Source organism: Camelina sativa, chromosome 9, assembly GCF_030686135.1.
Source record: "Camelina sativa cultivar CO46 ecotype springtype chromosome 9, ASM3068613v1".
Taxonomy (NCBI): Eukaryota; Viridiplantae; Streptophyta; class Magnoliopsida; order Brassicales; family Brassicaceae; genus Camelina; species Camelina sativa.
Window position 1 is genome coordinate 26,528,113 of NC_141888.1, and position 16,614 is coordinate 26,544,726.

At 34.3% G+C, this 16,614-nt stretch overlaps 1 protein-coding gene, 1 long non-coding RNA gene and 1 pseudogene across 2 annotated transcripts; 2 read left to right on the forward strand and 1 right to left on the reverse strand.

Moving 5' to 3' along the window:
- The first annotated feature begins 1,243 nt into the window (after positions 1-1,243).
- Positions 1,244-1,808, forward strand: LOC147938811 (uncharacterized). Its single transcript, XR_015565554.1, has 2 exons — positions 1,244-1,412; positions 1,509-1,808. It is a non-coding gene; the product is annotated as an uncharacterized LOC147938811 (long non-coding RNA).
- A 379-nt stretch (positions 1,809-2,187) lies between these two features.
- LOC104715470 (large ribosomal subunit protein P1-like) lies at positions 2,188-4,410 on the reverse strand (annotated as a pseudogene).
- Positions 4,411-10,671: 6,261 nt separating this feature from the next.
- On the forward strand, positions 10,672-12,091 carry LOC104711460 (nascent polypeptide-associated complex subunit alpha-like protein 2). Its single transcript, XM_010428162.3, has 4 exons — positions 10,672-10,971; positions 11,039-11,132; positions 11,378-11,496; positions 11,581-12,091. Exons 1-4 carry the CDS (start codon positions 10,849-10,851, stop codon positions 11,929-11,931), a joined length of 687 nt encoding a protein of 228 aa, XP_010426464.2. The 5' UTR covers positions 10,672-10,848; the 3' UTR covers positions 11,932-12,091.
- Positions 12,092-16,614: the final 4,523 nt, after the last annotated feature.

Sequence of the window (16,614 nt, forward strand, 5' to 3'; positions counted from 1 at the left end):
ATAATCACTAATTAATAAATTTTGAATCTAACTCATTACACCATATTTGGTATGTAAATATATTTAAATTATTTGGTTTCTTATAGTCAAAATATTAAATTTAAACAATTAAATCATTAGGCAATGAGTCTATGTTTTACAAAAAGTGTCTTTCTGTTTGTTTTTCTTGATTTACATTTTAAGTTTTTAATACGATAGTCTTTAAACAGTAACATGTTTCCTTTTCAGTATACAAATCTTATAAATTTGGGTTTTAGTTAATTAAAATCGAGATGGTGGTTTCTGAAATAAAGGTATTTGCACATCTCAAAACTTTAAGCATTAATACAACAAAGCTGGATTATAAAGTTTCACTCATGTGTTATTTTGTATGTGATTGCGAATCATCAACAAATATTAATGATGGTTCAATGGATGTGTCGATTACCGCGTTGTATTAAGATATTATATATCTATTATTAATTAGGTCACTAAGAGCATGATTACTGGTGTTTCTCAGATGATTTCTTTAGCATTTGGGACCCAAAAAAATAATAAACAACCTAATAATGGGTCCACTAATGCAAGAATCGCTTCTGTCGGAAGCATTTGGAGCAACAGGTTAAGAACGATACGTGGCGTGTGATGAGTGGTTGGTGCCTAAAAATAAAACCGGATTTTTTTTTCTCATTTCTTTTTCTTTCTTCCCGACGGTCTCTCTCTCTCTTCTCTCTCGTTTCGAAACGACACAAGATGCGATTATGCGATTCTTGATGAAATCGGAGAAATCATTGGATTCTCGTCGAATCCATTGAATTTTCCGGCATAAACCGGTTGTTTGTTGATTACCCGGAGGCGATGGCTTCCAGATCGGCGAATGGGTTATTACATCTGACATCGACGGCGGCTGTTTCTTATCGACATCAACGGTGGTGCCCTGAAGCTAACGGCGAGGTCCAAACCCTAACGAATCGGAGGGAGAAGTTTCGTTTCTCTTGTCTGATTGATTGCATGTTTTCTTTTAGGTTTGGGTGGTCTCCGATTGATTGATTGCATGTTTTTCTTTTAGTTTTGGGTGTTGATTCGATTGTGTTGATAGAGTATCCGATTAGATTATCGATTAGAGTATGGATTTTATTTACAAGCGCTCTTGTGTTTGTTTATTAAATCCATTGGTGTGTTGGTTTTTTTTTTTTGAGATGTTGAAACAAAACAGGTTGTTATGGAATGATTACAGTTTAGTGTTCAATTGTTTGTTTTGCAGCTTTTGCAATGACACGCTTGGAGACCTATGGAGTTTGGCCAAACCAAAGACTGCTTTTGTTGTTGTGATGTTCTGTTGTTGTGATGCGGATCATGAGTGGAAGCAATTCAAAGCTGCCACTGATCTCTTAGCCAAGAAAAATGATTAATCTCCATTGAGAACTATCAATGTCTGTATTTTTATTTTATGTTTGTCTTATCTTTGTTATATATTGTATATGTAACTGTGTGATTAATATTGACTATTTTGTCATGCTTTGTGCAAGGTCTAAATGAATTTGATTTGGAGTGGTATTCTCAATGTAGAACAGCGGTTGGATTCTCTAATTTGAAAAGGTATGGTACTCTAGCTTTTTTGTGTGTTACTCTACTAATGATGGTCTAAGTTCACAGACATTCGACTTGTTCATACAAAACGTTCTGGTGTAGTAAGTCGTAACTTGGCTAAATTACTTAGGACGTAGACAATCATTCTGATTGTTTTGACCCTATGTCTTGGATTTTTAGACCCTTTTGTGTAAAGTGTTTACTAATAAATAGTAGTTTAATTTCAATGAAAAAAAAAAGCAAATTATTTTTTAATATAAGAGGCACATGTGTGGTTGAAACTTGGATGTGGTTGAAAAGAAAAACCCCTTTTATTAGTAGGCGTGCTATACCACTATGGATATCTTTTTTTTATCTTAACGTGTTTGTTTACCAAGTTTCATTATGGTCTTTAACTCTTTACATTGCCAACGAATGAATGCTTATGTTTAAGGAAACGTTCTTCCACAAAATATTACTACTTCGCATATCACATATCTATCACCAACTAAACAGAGTACTGCGATTAGTGAAGGTAAACTAGAGAATGGTGTCGATACGAAATCCAACTAAAAATAATAACATTTAAATAAACCGGCGGATTTTGTTGAGAAAGCGTTATAACCCAAAAGAGGCTTCTTAGTCAAACAAGCCGGATACAGAATCATCGTCACTCTCTTCTTTCACCTCCTCCTAAAGATAGAAATATCACAAGAATAACAAATTAAACCAATAAATTATATATATTTATTATTAGCAGTAATTACAATTATGAGCAGAGTAAAACTGTAAAAGGGTTCGAGGAGAGAAGAATACAATGCCTTCTTTTACTCTTCAGTTTCTGGGGCAGCTTGAATGGCTCCTCCAGCTGCAGAGGCAGAAGCAGACACAGCCATGGGAACAGCAGCAGAGCCACCAACACTAGCGTTCATAAAGAGATCATCGATGTTTTTGTTTTGGCAAAGCTTGGCAAAGAGACTAGGCCAGTATGATTCAATGTTCAAATTGGCTGTTTTCACCAGTGTTGAGATCTTATCAGCCTAGTTAACAAGTAACCAAAAAATGCTACAAGTTAAGGATCAAGTAGGTTTTGTTCAAAAACAATGTCAAGATTGAGCCTAGCAAAAGGCCTGATTAGCAACTAAACAACGAATAGGCACCAAGACTACAAAAAATCAGGTGTGTTGTATCATTTATTTGTATCACAAAATAAAATGAAGTAAATTTAAATTACTTATTTTCAAGTGAAGCAAATAAAAATGATTAGCATCAATTAGATCATTTGATGTTATAATTATCTAATTTTACGTCAGTTATTTATAATTGATTCAGTTTCAATTAGTTTGTATCACTTTTTTTAAATTGATATAAAATATATTTTTATATCATTTAAATAATTGATGTGTTTTTTTGTGTGGATAAAATCACTTTTAAAATGATTTAAAATTTAAATTAACTAAAAACTAATGTTAAATAAAATTATATTTAAATAATTAATAAATCTATTTAAATACATATTTGTGAGTGAAAAAAAAATTTTTGCGCATTAATTTTTTTGGTCTTTTTCTATATTTTGCGCGTTAACTTTTTTGGGACTAATCATCCAGTATCCGCTATCCGTTCATATCCATTCCGAAAAATTGGATATCTGGAAAACCGGATCTGTATCCGGATAACAAAATGTGATATCCGTAAAAAACGGATCCGGATCCAGATAATAAAAATTTTAAGACTCGGATATCCGTATCCGGATCCAACTCATATTTATTAAATTTTTATTCATTGTATCTACGAATAATTGGCATTTAATCATTGCAAGAGGAGAGAGAGATGAAGGAGATATATATAGTAGAAGGTGAGAGGTTGTTTTCTCTCAAGTGGGCGATGTGGGATGTTGCAAGTCTCTCTTCTCATTAAATTATTTGTCCCACATCGGCTCTAAACAAATATAATTGTTATTTTACTCTCTTATAAATATCTATCACTTGCTGTACAATTCATTCACAGGCTAATGGGCTTTGCAGAGCTTCACTTGCCCATTTAGGAAGAACAGTTCAACTTTTTTGATTTATAATCAAAAGGCTTTTAAGTTAAAAATTTAAGAAATTTTCAGGTTCAATTATGGATCTGGATATCCGGCAAGTATTAAAATTTTAGGCGGATATCCGACTTCCTTTTTGAAAATGGCTGGATATCCGGATCCGTCTTAGGGCTACTCTCTGGTAACAGATCAAGGAGAATCAATCAGAAAAAGAAATCGGAAGCTTCTCTCTTGTATTTGAGTTTGCGAAGTTTATCGGGTCAAGAAACTGGTAAATCGGTACTGATGCAATTATTGTAATCATTTGTGATAATTGACACTAATTTTAAATCAGTTTAACTAAATGACATAAATATTAACATCACTTAAATAAAATGATATAAAGGTTGACATCAATTTTAAACAAATGATATATATTGACATTGATTATAATAATCGATGTAAATATTTGAATATTAGCATCAGTTTCATATAAACTGATACAAATTATTTGCATCGACAAAATATAAATCATTCATTAAAGTGATACAAATTATTTTTGCATCACTTAAAACTGATGCAATAATAGAAAATAAATGATTTAATACAACACTTTTTTTGTAGTGCAAGTACCATCAACACGCCAGACACACATAGATTGTACAAGACATGGCGAACATGGAATTAAGAAATGGACTACATACACAAAATGACAAAATTACAATCACATAAAAAAAAAACAAGGCTCGGAGCGGAAGATAAAAAGGACTCACAATGACATCGATTCCATCGTCGTGGAGGATGAGAGAAGCGTAAGTGCATGCGAGCTCACCGGTGGCCATTTGTAGCTAGCTAGCGTCCCACGAAGGATCTACAAACACACCAACAGAACGCATCAAATCATAATCTGAACTTTAGATGAAACAGAATAACAAAACTTGTAGAGAGAACAGAAAGTCAGAAAGAGAAACAATGACCGGACCTTTAACCCAAATGCTCTTCTGGCTGAAGCGGAAAGTTTAGGGTTTGCGTGCGTGGTCTCTTTTTAATTATTTCGATAGGGTTAGGGTTTTGGGGGATTGGTTATTATATTTTTAATTGGGCACGTGAAATTCCATTGGTGGCCTAGAGAAAAGTTGGGACTGGAATGTCATGGTCCATATATATCTTATGTATAATAAGAGAAGGTTTCTTCTAAACTTTGTTTGAGGTGATGACATCTGGCGTTTTATATAGTTGACACTTGTCCATTACTAATTAAATATGGCCACAATTGTCAACTTAATCCCTTGGTAATTACAAAATTTGCCTTGACAAACAAACAAATGGGATCTGAACATGCAGTCCCTGTGTTTCTCTTCCTCTCATATGTTATTTAAATTGAAGCTCGAATTTAGTTTTAGTTTTGTATTCTGCTTTTGAAAACATAACGTTTTTCCATCAAAGTAAATTAAGTTATTTGATAATTGCTTACTTATTTATTAAGAGAAGGTTTCTTCTAAACTTTGTTTGAGGTGATGACATCTGGCGCTTTATATAGTTGACACCTGTCCATTACTAATTAAATATGGTCACAATTGTCAACTTAATCCCTTGGTAATTACAAAATTTGCCTTAACAAACAAACAAATGGGATCTGAACATGCAGCCCCTGTATTTCTCTTCCTCCCATATGTTATTTAAATTGAAGCTCGAATTTAGTTTTAGTTTTTGTATTCTGCTTTTGAAAACGTAACGTTTTGCCATCAAAGTAAATTAAGTTATTTGATAATTGCTTACTTATTTATTTCCAATTAAATATTAGTAATCTATTTTCCAGAAAATTATAATCCAATAGAATTCAATTTCTGATTACTTTTATTATTACTAGGTGTTAGCTCACGCTACGCGTGAGTTATTACATAATCACTATTATATTTTGAAAAATTAATATAAATTAACATGTTATTATTATTATTTTTTCGGTATACATCAAAATGTAAAGACTACATAGTATGAATTTAAATAAAATAAATTAATCAAATTTTCTTTTGATGATAATATATTTAGTGCAATTAAGTCATATTGTATCTTACATGCCATATGCCATATATTTTTGTAGTTGTAGTCATATTTCAAAATCATTGAGATATATATATTTCATAAAATTTATTTTGTGGTGTTAGTTATGCATTTTTTTTTTTTAATTTTATGGTGATAGCTTAAAAAGATTTAAAATGTTTCAATTAAGACAAAATCAAAATAATAAACAGTAGGTTTGCAGTGTCACATACATATATAACTAAGTGAGCCTAACAATAGAATATTAGACTAATACATTTTCCATTAAAAAAACAAAAAAACCAGCAACTACTTTATTCGGTTATTATCTTGAGATCTTTAATTGTGCTAGACTTTGATTTATATGAAATGATAATGTTTCATATAGAAAAAATAATTAAACTATATATCATATATTATATGTATATCCTATTCAAATAAACTGAAACTTTTATTAAGTTAAGGTATCATTGGTCAAATCAAGAAAAAATAATGATATTGAATAATTTATATAATTATGTGAGATTTGAAATATGAGGCCATGAGGATTATAACGAGATATGTGTTTTTTTCTAATAGATAATACAGAAATCGATGTGTAACTACATAATATGTAATTTAAAAGTGAGTGTTGGTGGTTCCATAATTAAATGGGTCTAACTACATAATATGTTACACATTGATCATTTAAAAGGAATATGAACATCTAATTCCCAAATAAACTTGATTTTTTGTTAAAACCAACATATGTGAATTTAAATTTAGCTATGGAAATTTTTCAAAAAATATGAATAGATTAGAAAGGCAAGAAATATAAAAGAAATATTTTATTTTTATATAAATAAACTAAAAATTGAAAACAATGTTAAATATATATAATACTTTCTAAATTAAAATATAGAATCAAACTCTTACAACACATATGAGATATACCAACATTTGATATTGGTGGGAGAGGAGGAGAGAATGATTACTTATAAGTTGATAATCCAAATTATATAATGGAGATGAATCTTTAAAAATAAGAACAATGTAAAATATATATCATGTAGTCTCTAAAATTAAAATTTAGCATTAAAAATTTACAATGATATTTAATTTTTTTTTTGTAACCCATACAACAAAAATAAGAAATCGAAAAAAAAAAAATGATTTGAGGTATTGTGGAAGAGAATGATAGAAGTGGAAGAGAATGAGAGAATGTGAAAATGAGAAAGTAAAAGAATGTCAATATGAGAGAATGAGAGAATGAGAGAATGAGAGAATGCTTATTTATATGATGAATCCATGGAAGTTACATTATAGTAATTTATTGTGTTTGAATAAAATTGAGTGGTGGAATATGATTAATGCATAATTTATTTTATTTTCAGTTATAAATTATTTTAAAGTGTGAGTTAAATGTATTGTGTTAATTAGGTCTTAAATATTATTTAAAGCAATTAAAAAATTAGAAAGCAAATAAAAAATAAAAAATAAAACAAACAAAAAATGATTTGAGGTATTGTGGAAGAGAATGGGAGAAGTAGAAGATAATGTGAAAATGAGAAAGTAAAAGAATGTCAATATGAGAGAATGAGAGAATGCTTATTTATATGATAAGAATTGATGGAAGTTACATTTATAATAATAATTTATTGTGTTTGAATAAAATTGAGTGGTGGAATATGATTAATGCATAGTTTATTTTATTTTGAGTTATAATTTTATTTTAATGTGTGAGTTAAATGCATTGTGTTAATTGAGTCTTAAATATTGTTTAAAGCAATTAAACAATTAGAAAAAAAAATAGAAAGCATTAAATGGAAATCAACCAATAAGTAGAGACCAAAACCTTACTTTTATATATATGATTATAATCTCTCTCCCTCAATCTACTGGGAATCAACACTTCCACCCCACACTCTAACTACGCGTTTAAAAGTGTTACAACCTAAAAAAATTGCTCTCTACTCTACTCTAGAGTTACTCTCTAACGATGACCACCGGTAAAAATATGATTGTTTTTGGGAAGCTTCATACTTTAGAAGAAACAATCTCTTACTCAGCTTTAAATGTCTCTTTCTAGACGAAAATGTAAATCAACTACCTAATCCACACTACAACTATCTCACCTAATGTATATTAAAAACTTCCTCTCTAACTAATTTTTTACTTGCTTTCAGACATGCAATTCGCCTATCTAAGTTCGAAGATCTGTTGATTCGGGGAAAGCAGTTTCTCTCTTTGGAAAAAACTTGCCATTGAAACACATGCCAAACTTCTTACACTCTGGGCAGACTATTTATATTTGAATGCAACATCGTCAACCCAATATTTTTTGAACTCCAAAAATTCCACAAAAGATATTATATTTCATATACATCTGGTTAATTCTGTATTTGTTTTTTCCCCATTCTCCAACATGTAATATATATTGCTTCCAATTAAATCAGTTTTTGTCTTACTTTTCACATCAGTTTTTCCCAATATTCGTACAATAATCTTTTAAAATGAACAACAATCGTATAGTCTTTAATATTTTCCCCAGTAAATATTTCAAGGCAAGTAATGTCCCGTCAATTTTAGTTGGCAAAATTTATTAAGACCTAAAAGATTTGTACATGATTGAACAAATAGAGACTTACGTCAAACAACAAGGATGGAGACCAGGTAATATGACCAATTTATATTTTATATTTACTACTATTACTTAAAACATCATCTTGATATTTTTAAGGAACATTTATTTTTGGTGTAAAGCGAAAGTGGTTGAAGTTGTGTATTGTGCAATAGATGGCACTACATTTCATGCACTAACTGTAATTTGAAAATAAAAAACTCTGGTTTGACCTTGACACGTCACACTTTCTCTCCATCCGAAGGTGTGGGAATACTCCATTGTGTTGTTTTCAATGAGTCTGGAATGTGGCAATCCGTTGTTTCATACTCCCTCTATCTCCCAAAGATTGATGTTTAGAAGTTTTTTCACATTTTAAGAAAACAATGATTACTGGTTTAAAAGAAATTATTTTCTCTCACTAAAAAAATATATTGTTTAATTGTAGACCAATAACAGTTTATAAATTAAAATGTTTTCAATGATTATTTCTTGAAGTTTACAAAATATTAACTTTAATTAATTCAAAATTGTAGAAAATTAATCAATCTTTGTGGGATAAAAATATATCCCAAAACATCAATTTATCAGGGACAGAAGGAGTAGTTCTTTTCATATGTTTTTTATTTTATTTTATTTTGTGTACTAACCATTTGAAGGTACTATTCAAACTAAAATTGCCAACCCAAGTCACTTTTTTATTCTTAGGCCAACTTAGATGAATTGGACGACGAGGTGGCTTAGCTCATCAAAGACTTAATAGGGAAGTCATTCTATTCAAATGTCAAAGAGTCTACATACAATTTCACGGCTCTATGTACCAGAGTTTCACTGTCAGTCTGTCACATCTATCAAAGACGATCAACACCACTTACCCTTAGAACTTGAGACACACATGTGGAAAAAATTTCAACAAGGAATCATAAACCATTTACGCTTAAATTTTAACATTTTCAATTTTACATTTTTCTCTTTGTTATTTTAATAGATAATTACTGATGATGTAAACCAAAACTTAAAACTGAGATTAAAGTCTCTCCAAGATTTGCAAGGGATAAAGTCATTGATTGGAGTTTTAACATTACTGGTCTATTGTTGAAAGGAAATACAACAACAAAAGTAAAACAACTTCTAATGTTGGGAGAAACCAGCAAGAAAAGGGAATAAAATCACTTGTCGTTTCATCTGCAAAGCAAAGATAAATACAAGCCACATAAAAAGAAGACAATATAAATTTCAAATTTCACCGTATATGTATTACAAATTGGTAGCATCCCAAAACAACACATTCTAATTGTAAAACAGATAGATATTTTAATCTTTTATACATTTTGTTATTTAATAAATTAAACAAGACTAATAACTTAAATTATACATCAAGGTTTGTTTTTAGTAATGGAGTGTCGGTTGGGGTTAGGTATGGATAAATTATTATTTATGTTATGGATTGTTCAAATCTCCTTATGATGATGATGTCAAATATCGACAATAACCGATCTTTTCATCAGAATTGAATGATTTTAGGTTTTTAAAAATTGATTTGTTGAATTTAGTATTAGACATATCTCTTAAGGATAATATATGTACCAAGTGAAATTTACAAGAACAGGAGGTTTCTATTTTTTTCACTTAAGCTTGTGGGTTCTCTTTTGAAGAGAGAAAAAGACTTTTTCAATAATTTAATATATAAGGTTTAATTGTAAAATAAAAATAAAAATAAATCCGTGCGTAGCACGGAATAACCTCTAGTATATATATACACACAACTTGAAATTTACTTTCTAAATCCCCTTATTATTTTCTTGCAAATTTTTAATTTTCAAAATTACTGTTGATAGCCAAAATGTTAAACGGCCAATTACACAAGTAGAGAACCTAACTTGAATCACCAAAACCCTATATCAGACTCCAGTGTATGGGAGTTGTAATTGTATCTTCCTTGGTTGCAATGGTGAAAGAGGAAGTGAATCGGGTGATAAATTTACATGATATAGTGGTACGAGTTACCAAAAAAACATGATATTTGCGAGTGGGAGGATTTTTTTTGCAATTTTTCCGTAAATGTTATAATGAATGAATTTTGAGAAAACCCAAATAAGTTGCTAACCATAATAGCCGCGCAATATTTTTCTTTTCATCTATGTAAATCTTGTTTTTTGGTAAAAACTTAAGTTATCTTCTTTCATAAATGTTATCTTCTTTCATATTTTTCGAGAAATTTGTCTACAAAAGCTTACACAATTTATGTGTGTTGTATACATGATTATAATGAGTATGTAATTCAATCGAGAATTAGATTTGTATGACGATTTGATAATAGTGATAATTATAGACGTTACCAAAAATTTTAATGTAGAATTGTAAAAAAAAAAAAAAAAAAAAATTAATCAAAACATTAACCATTGACAAACAAAAAAAAAAATTGTCGACTTGAAGAGTATCCGCGTAGTTCAGGTTCTCTTATTTTTTTTCCTCTTAATGGGCCTTTAAAAAGCTCAATAGAAGCCCCAATTTTGCAACGACAAAAACAAAACACCCCCGAGTCGTCGTCACTCGTCACCACTCCTCACCACCGCACCGATCCTTATCCATTTTGGCTGAAGCGAAATCGAATCGGAACACTAAAATCTCTCGAAAAGCCATGTCTCGTCCTCCTCCTCCTCCTCCCCCTGCTGCTATAGTCACTGAATCCGCCGATGGACAACCTGAGCAACCAGCGGCTGCTGCTGCCACCATTGCTGAAGAGCTCGAGAAGAAGCTTCAGGTGAGTTAAAACAACTTCCTTAGACGATTTAATTCTAAGTCTCACGCTCGCGGATTCTTTTTCACAGACTGATGAACCGATTGTAGAAGATGTTAAAGATGACGAAGACGACGATGATGATGATGATGATGACGAAGAAGATGTAGACGGCGACGCTCAAGGTGACTCTTCTCACTTGTTAGCCATTTTGTGCATTTCAATGTCTATCTCACCTCTAATAAGTTTCTTTGTGCTAGTTAAAGAAATGGTGAATTGTGTTTTTTAGGGATTTTATATGTGAAGTAGTTTTGTTAACATATTGAGGTTTGGGAGATGAATCATTTTGATAGATTGATAGATCTCAATATGTGTATATCTTAGTGAATCATTGTTCTTGAAATTGAATGAGGTTTGGTTATTATTGTAGGTGTAAGTGGGAGTTCAAAGCAGAGTAGAAGTGAAAAGAAGAGTAGGAAGGCCATGTTGAAGCTCGGTATGAAACCAGTCACTGGTGTTAGCAGAGTAACCATCAAAAGAACTAAAAACGTAAAACCAAAAACCTGAACTCTGTTTTTCAGTTTTTCTCACTAAGTTTAGATTCTAATGATACACTAACATTGATGTTGCCAGGTACTGTTCTTCATCTCAAAACCGGACGTCTTCAAAAGCCCGCATTCAGAAACCTATGTTATATTCGGTGAGGCCAAGATCGAGGACTTGAGTTCTCAGCTTCAAACGCAAGCTGCTCAACAGTTTAGGATGCCTGAAATGGGAGCCACATCTCAGAGAGCAGAGGCATCGACAGCCGCAGCAGAAGCACAGGTGGAAGAAGATGAAGAGGAAATTGATGAGACCGGTGTGGAGGATCGTGACATTGACTTGGTCATGACTCAGGCTGGGGTTTCGCGCAGCAAAGCGGTTAAGGCACTCAAGGGTCATGATGGAGACATTGTAAGTGCAATAATGGAACTCACTACTTAAGAGCTAAGTGAGATAATGAGTCTCTCTGCCTCAATTCACTGGCAGATTGTTTTCAAATACTTTTGGAGTTGTCAGAAAAATCGGATCATCATTGTTGTCCTTTGCGGTATCTAATCCCATCTGTTTGTTATGATGCTTAATGCAGTCAAAGTTTGAGAAACTTCCAAGTTTTAGGATTTAGAAACATATCTTCTAACAAATAGACAAAGTTCATACTAAAGATGTCTAAATTTGTTACCTGGAAGTCTGTGCATAGATTCTAACTCCTCAATCATCTTCTGGTTCTCTTAACTGCATGTTGAATTCAGCGAGATTCCGACTGTTTTTAAAACACTTGGGAGTTTTCTAGAATGTATCTTATGAATTCTTTCTCATTATCTCTTCCTGCATATCCCAGCCACTCAAAGATCAAAGACCAATACCTCAGAAAAAAATTTCATTAGGGTAGAACTCAACATCAATAGCTGCTTTAGTAAGATGGGCATGTACTCAACAGAAAGTGTCCCAAAGTATCAAATATGTCAAAATAAAATAAAGAAGGCACTCTTTCAGTATGAATCACTAATACAAGATGGGTATGAATCACTATCAGCATCCTTTTCTTGAAATATCATATCTGCATTGTACTCTACTCTCGATAAAGAAGGCACTCACACTAAACTTTCTCACATTTTACCATCCACTCATCTATTTCGAATCACCTTTAAGATGCTCGAGAACAAAGGCAACTTGATAAAAAAAAAAAAAAATGCCCTAAAAATGGTAATCTTCGTCTTTGACAAGAAGGAGATCAAGAGGAACGTCCACGAGAATCTTGTGTCGGAGATAGTCAATCTCTCAAAGTATTTTGCAAAAACTAATAATGGCTCTTATTAATAAACTTCTGATAACGTTAAGTCAGGATTCACAATATCAAAACAGAGTAAACGAAACAGAGTAAGAAACAGAGTTTAGTAAGAACTTGTAATCGGAATTGATACAACGTTCAATAAAAACGCAGCTCAATCTTCTCACCAGTAAGAGTCTCCGATGGAGATACTCCAACAACGGTGAGGACGAGATCTAGAAAGTTCTAGAGGAAAACGATTACAAACTCAGATAAAACGTGATATGAAAAACGTGAGCTAACAATGCTCAAATACTAAACACACAGCCGACAAACAGCGTCAACCAATTATTCCCTTCCCGTTATCTACCAGAATTTCTCCGTTACTTCGTCATCCTTAATCACACGTGCTTAATCGTTCCTTCTTATCTTGACTTATCTTTGACCGCATCATGATACTCCACGTGTGACCATCGCATCCTACATCAAAGCTTCCCCGTTCGAAGAACCTTGTCCACAAGGTTCGAAAGATGGAAACTTCCTCTGTAGATCATAAAGGAACTCCCATGTAGCCTCCTCCGGTGTTTCATTTGACCACTGAACCAGGACCTTTGTAGCAGCGCGCCCCTGACGTTTGACCATCTTACGATCCAGAATGAGCACTGGTTCCTTGATCAACACATCAGACACAATAGAAGGAAGTTGAGTCGAAGTGTGCACATTACCCACTACTGCCTTGAGCTGAGAAACGTGAAAGACAGGGTGTATGAGAGACCCCGCTGGGAGCAGTAGTTTGTAAGCGACCTTACCACAACGGTCAACAATCTTATAAGGGCCAAAGTACTTGGGAGCCAACTTCTGATTGGAACGGACTACCACAGACCCTTGACGATACGGTTGCAACTTGACAAAGACAGAATCACCAATTTCAAAGTTCCGATCAGTTCGATGCTTGTCTGCAAACTGCTTCATGCGGTGTTGAGCTCGAAGAAGATGAAACTTCAGAACCAGAATCATACTCTCACGTTCTTGCAGACTTCTAGCCACCACGGCAACTTTGCTCTCACCAGGAAGATAAGGCAAATGAATCGGAGGGGCCTGACCGTAAACAGCTTCGAACGGACTGAGTTGAGTAGCAGTGTGGAAGTTTGTATTATACCAAAACTCTGCTAAAGGAAGCCAGTCACTCCACAAGTGAGGTTTATCACTGCACATGCAACGGAGATAGGTCTCCAAACACCTATTCACCACTTCAGTCTGCCCATCGCTTTGAGGATGATAAGCTGTTGAGAACTTCAAGTCAACCCCTTGTAAAGTGAACAACTCATTCCAGAAAGTACTGATGAAGACAGTGTCACGGTCACTTACAATGGAACGAGGACATCCATGTAGTTTAAACACATTGTTCATAAAGGCTTGTGCCACAGTCATTGCCGTGTAAGGGTGAGCCAAGGCAATAAAATGGGCTGCCTTCGATAACCGATCAACCACCACAAATATCACAGTGAAACCTGAAGAAGGAGGAAGTCCGTCAATGAAATCCATAGAGAGATCAGTCCACAACGCTTCAGGTACAGGTAAAGGCTGCAACAACCCCGGATAAGCGGATGTGTCATATTTGCATTGTTGACACACTGCACAACTTCGAATGTAAGTTTGTATGTCCAATGCCATGCCACGCCAATAAAACAACCCTTTAACCTTCTGATAAGTAGCATCTCTTCCAGAGTGTCCACCTACACCCGAACAATGCATCCACTGGAGTATAGAGTTGCGAAGCTGGACATCACGAGGAACAACAATCTTATTTTTCCGACGCAAAACCGACTGCACCCACGAGTAATGCTTCTTAGCCTCCGGGTTCTCTTGTAACAGCTTAATTAGGTCTTTAAGTTCAGGGTCTGAGTCATAATGAGCCTGGATTTCTTTCATAAGATCACACTCGAGAACCGACATTGCCATGTGTAGGACTTCAGCACCTTCAACACGCGACAGAGCATCAGCTGCAATATTGTCTTTTCCTTGTCGGTATTGTATCTCATAGTCGAACTCCAACAATTTAGGCAGCCATTGTTGTTGAATTGGGGTGTTCAACCTCTGCTCCAGCAAATATTTAAGACTCCTTTCATCAGTACGAATGACAAAATGGTTTGGAAGCAGGTAATGTCTCCATTTTTGTACCGCAAAAACAACCGCCAACAACTCCTTTTCATAGATAGAAAGATGCAGTTGTTTTCCCTTCAAGTGACGGCTAATGAATGCCAAGGGATGACCTTCCTGCATCAATACTGCCCCAATCCCTGTAGTACACGCATCAGTCTCGACCAAAAAAGGTTTGTCAAACAGAGGAAGAGCCAACACAGGTGCCTGACAAAGAGCTTGTTTCAGACTGTTAAAGGCTTCCAATGCTTCAGTCGACCATAAGAAGGCATCTTTCTTCGTTAATACCGTTAGAGGCCTGGCAATAGTACCAAAATTTTTAACAAAACGTCGATAGTATCCAGCAAGACCAAGGAACCCACGTAGTTGTTTCAAATTGGAGGGAACAGGCCAATCTGCAACCGCTTTGATCTTGTTTGGGTCAGTAGCTACTCCTCCAGCTGCTATGTAGTGTCCCAAATATTCTATTTTGTCAGATGCAAACTCACACTTGCTCTCCTTAGCGTATAGGTGATTAGCTCGCATGACTTGAAATACTTGTTGCAGATGTTGAATATGATCTTCTAAAGAGAGACTGTAGATCAAGATGTCATCAAAGAAAATGAGGACAAATTTCCTTAAGAACTCTTTAAACACAGCGTTCATCAGTCCTTGAAATGTTGCAGGGGCATTGGTCAAACCAAAAGGCATGACTAAATACTCAAAATGTCTAGCATGAGTCTTAAAGGCAGTCTTGTGAATGTCTGCAGGATCCATCCTCACCTGATGATAACCGGCCCTTAAATCGATCTTAGAGAAAATTACAGACCTTCCCAACTCGTCCATAAGGTCTTCAATCAACGGAATGGGAAATCTATTTTTGATAGTTAAGCTATTCAAGCCCCTATAATCCACACATAGCCTCCAAGAGTTGTCCTTCTTCTTGACTAACACTACCGGAGAAGAAAAAGGGCTAGAGCTCACTCTTATTGTACCCGCAGATAGCAACTCATTCACAATTTTGTCAATCTCATCCTTCTGGTACAAAGCATAACGATATGGTCTTTGATTGATGGGATCAGAACCTTCTTTCAACACAATGGTATGGTTGTGATTCTTCCTGAAAGGAGGAAGCTCCGTAGGTTCAGCAAAAATATCTGCATACGAATCTTTTAACTTCAACACCTCAGAATTGTTCTTATTGATATTTTGACTCATTTCCACCGCATACACCATCATATCTTCCTGCGGTCCCATTTCATGAGCACAAATCATAGAAACTTGCATATTCTCCTCTTGTCGTTTATTAAACCGTGTAGCTTTCACCGTTCTGACAGCACCAGGTTTAATTCCAAGCAGTAGTAACTTCTGATTTTTCCAGAAGAATCCCATCTCTAGCTTCTGCAAATTCCATGTAGTGTCCCCGAGAGGTGCTAACCATTGTACTCCTAACACCACGTCACACCCTCCCAAAGGGATTATCATGAAATCATCTTGAAATTGTGTCCCCTGAAACTGCCACTTAAACTGAGAAACCCTTCCTTGGACTCCCAACCTGCTACCATCAGCTATTGCGACTCTTGTAACCCCTGCTGGTTCAATGTTGACCCCCAACGTCTTAGCAGTCTGAGGGTCCATGAAATTATGAGTGGAGCCAGTGTCCAATAAAATGAAGAGGACCTTCTTGTTGTGGACTCCTCGCACTTTCAGAGTTCTAT

Coding starts and splice junctions, on each gene's coding strand:
- LOC104711460 (XM_010428162.3), top strand. CDS start 10,849: ATGTCTCGTCCTCCTCCTCCTCCTCCCCCTGCTGCTATAGTCACTGAA. Junction 10,972..11,038: donor AGCTCGAGAAGAAGCTTCAG/GTGAGTTAAAAC, acceptor TCTTTTTCACAG/ACTGATGAACCGATTGTAGA. Junction 11,497..11,580: donor CCATCAAAAGAACTAAAAAC/GTAAAACCAAAA, acceptor TGATGTTGCCAG/GTACTGTTCTTCATCTCAAA.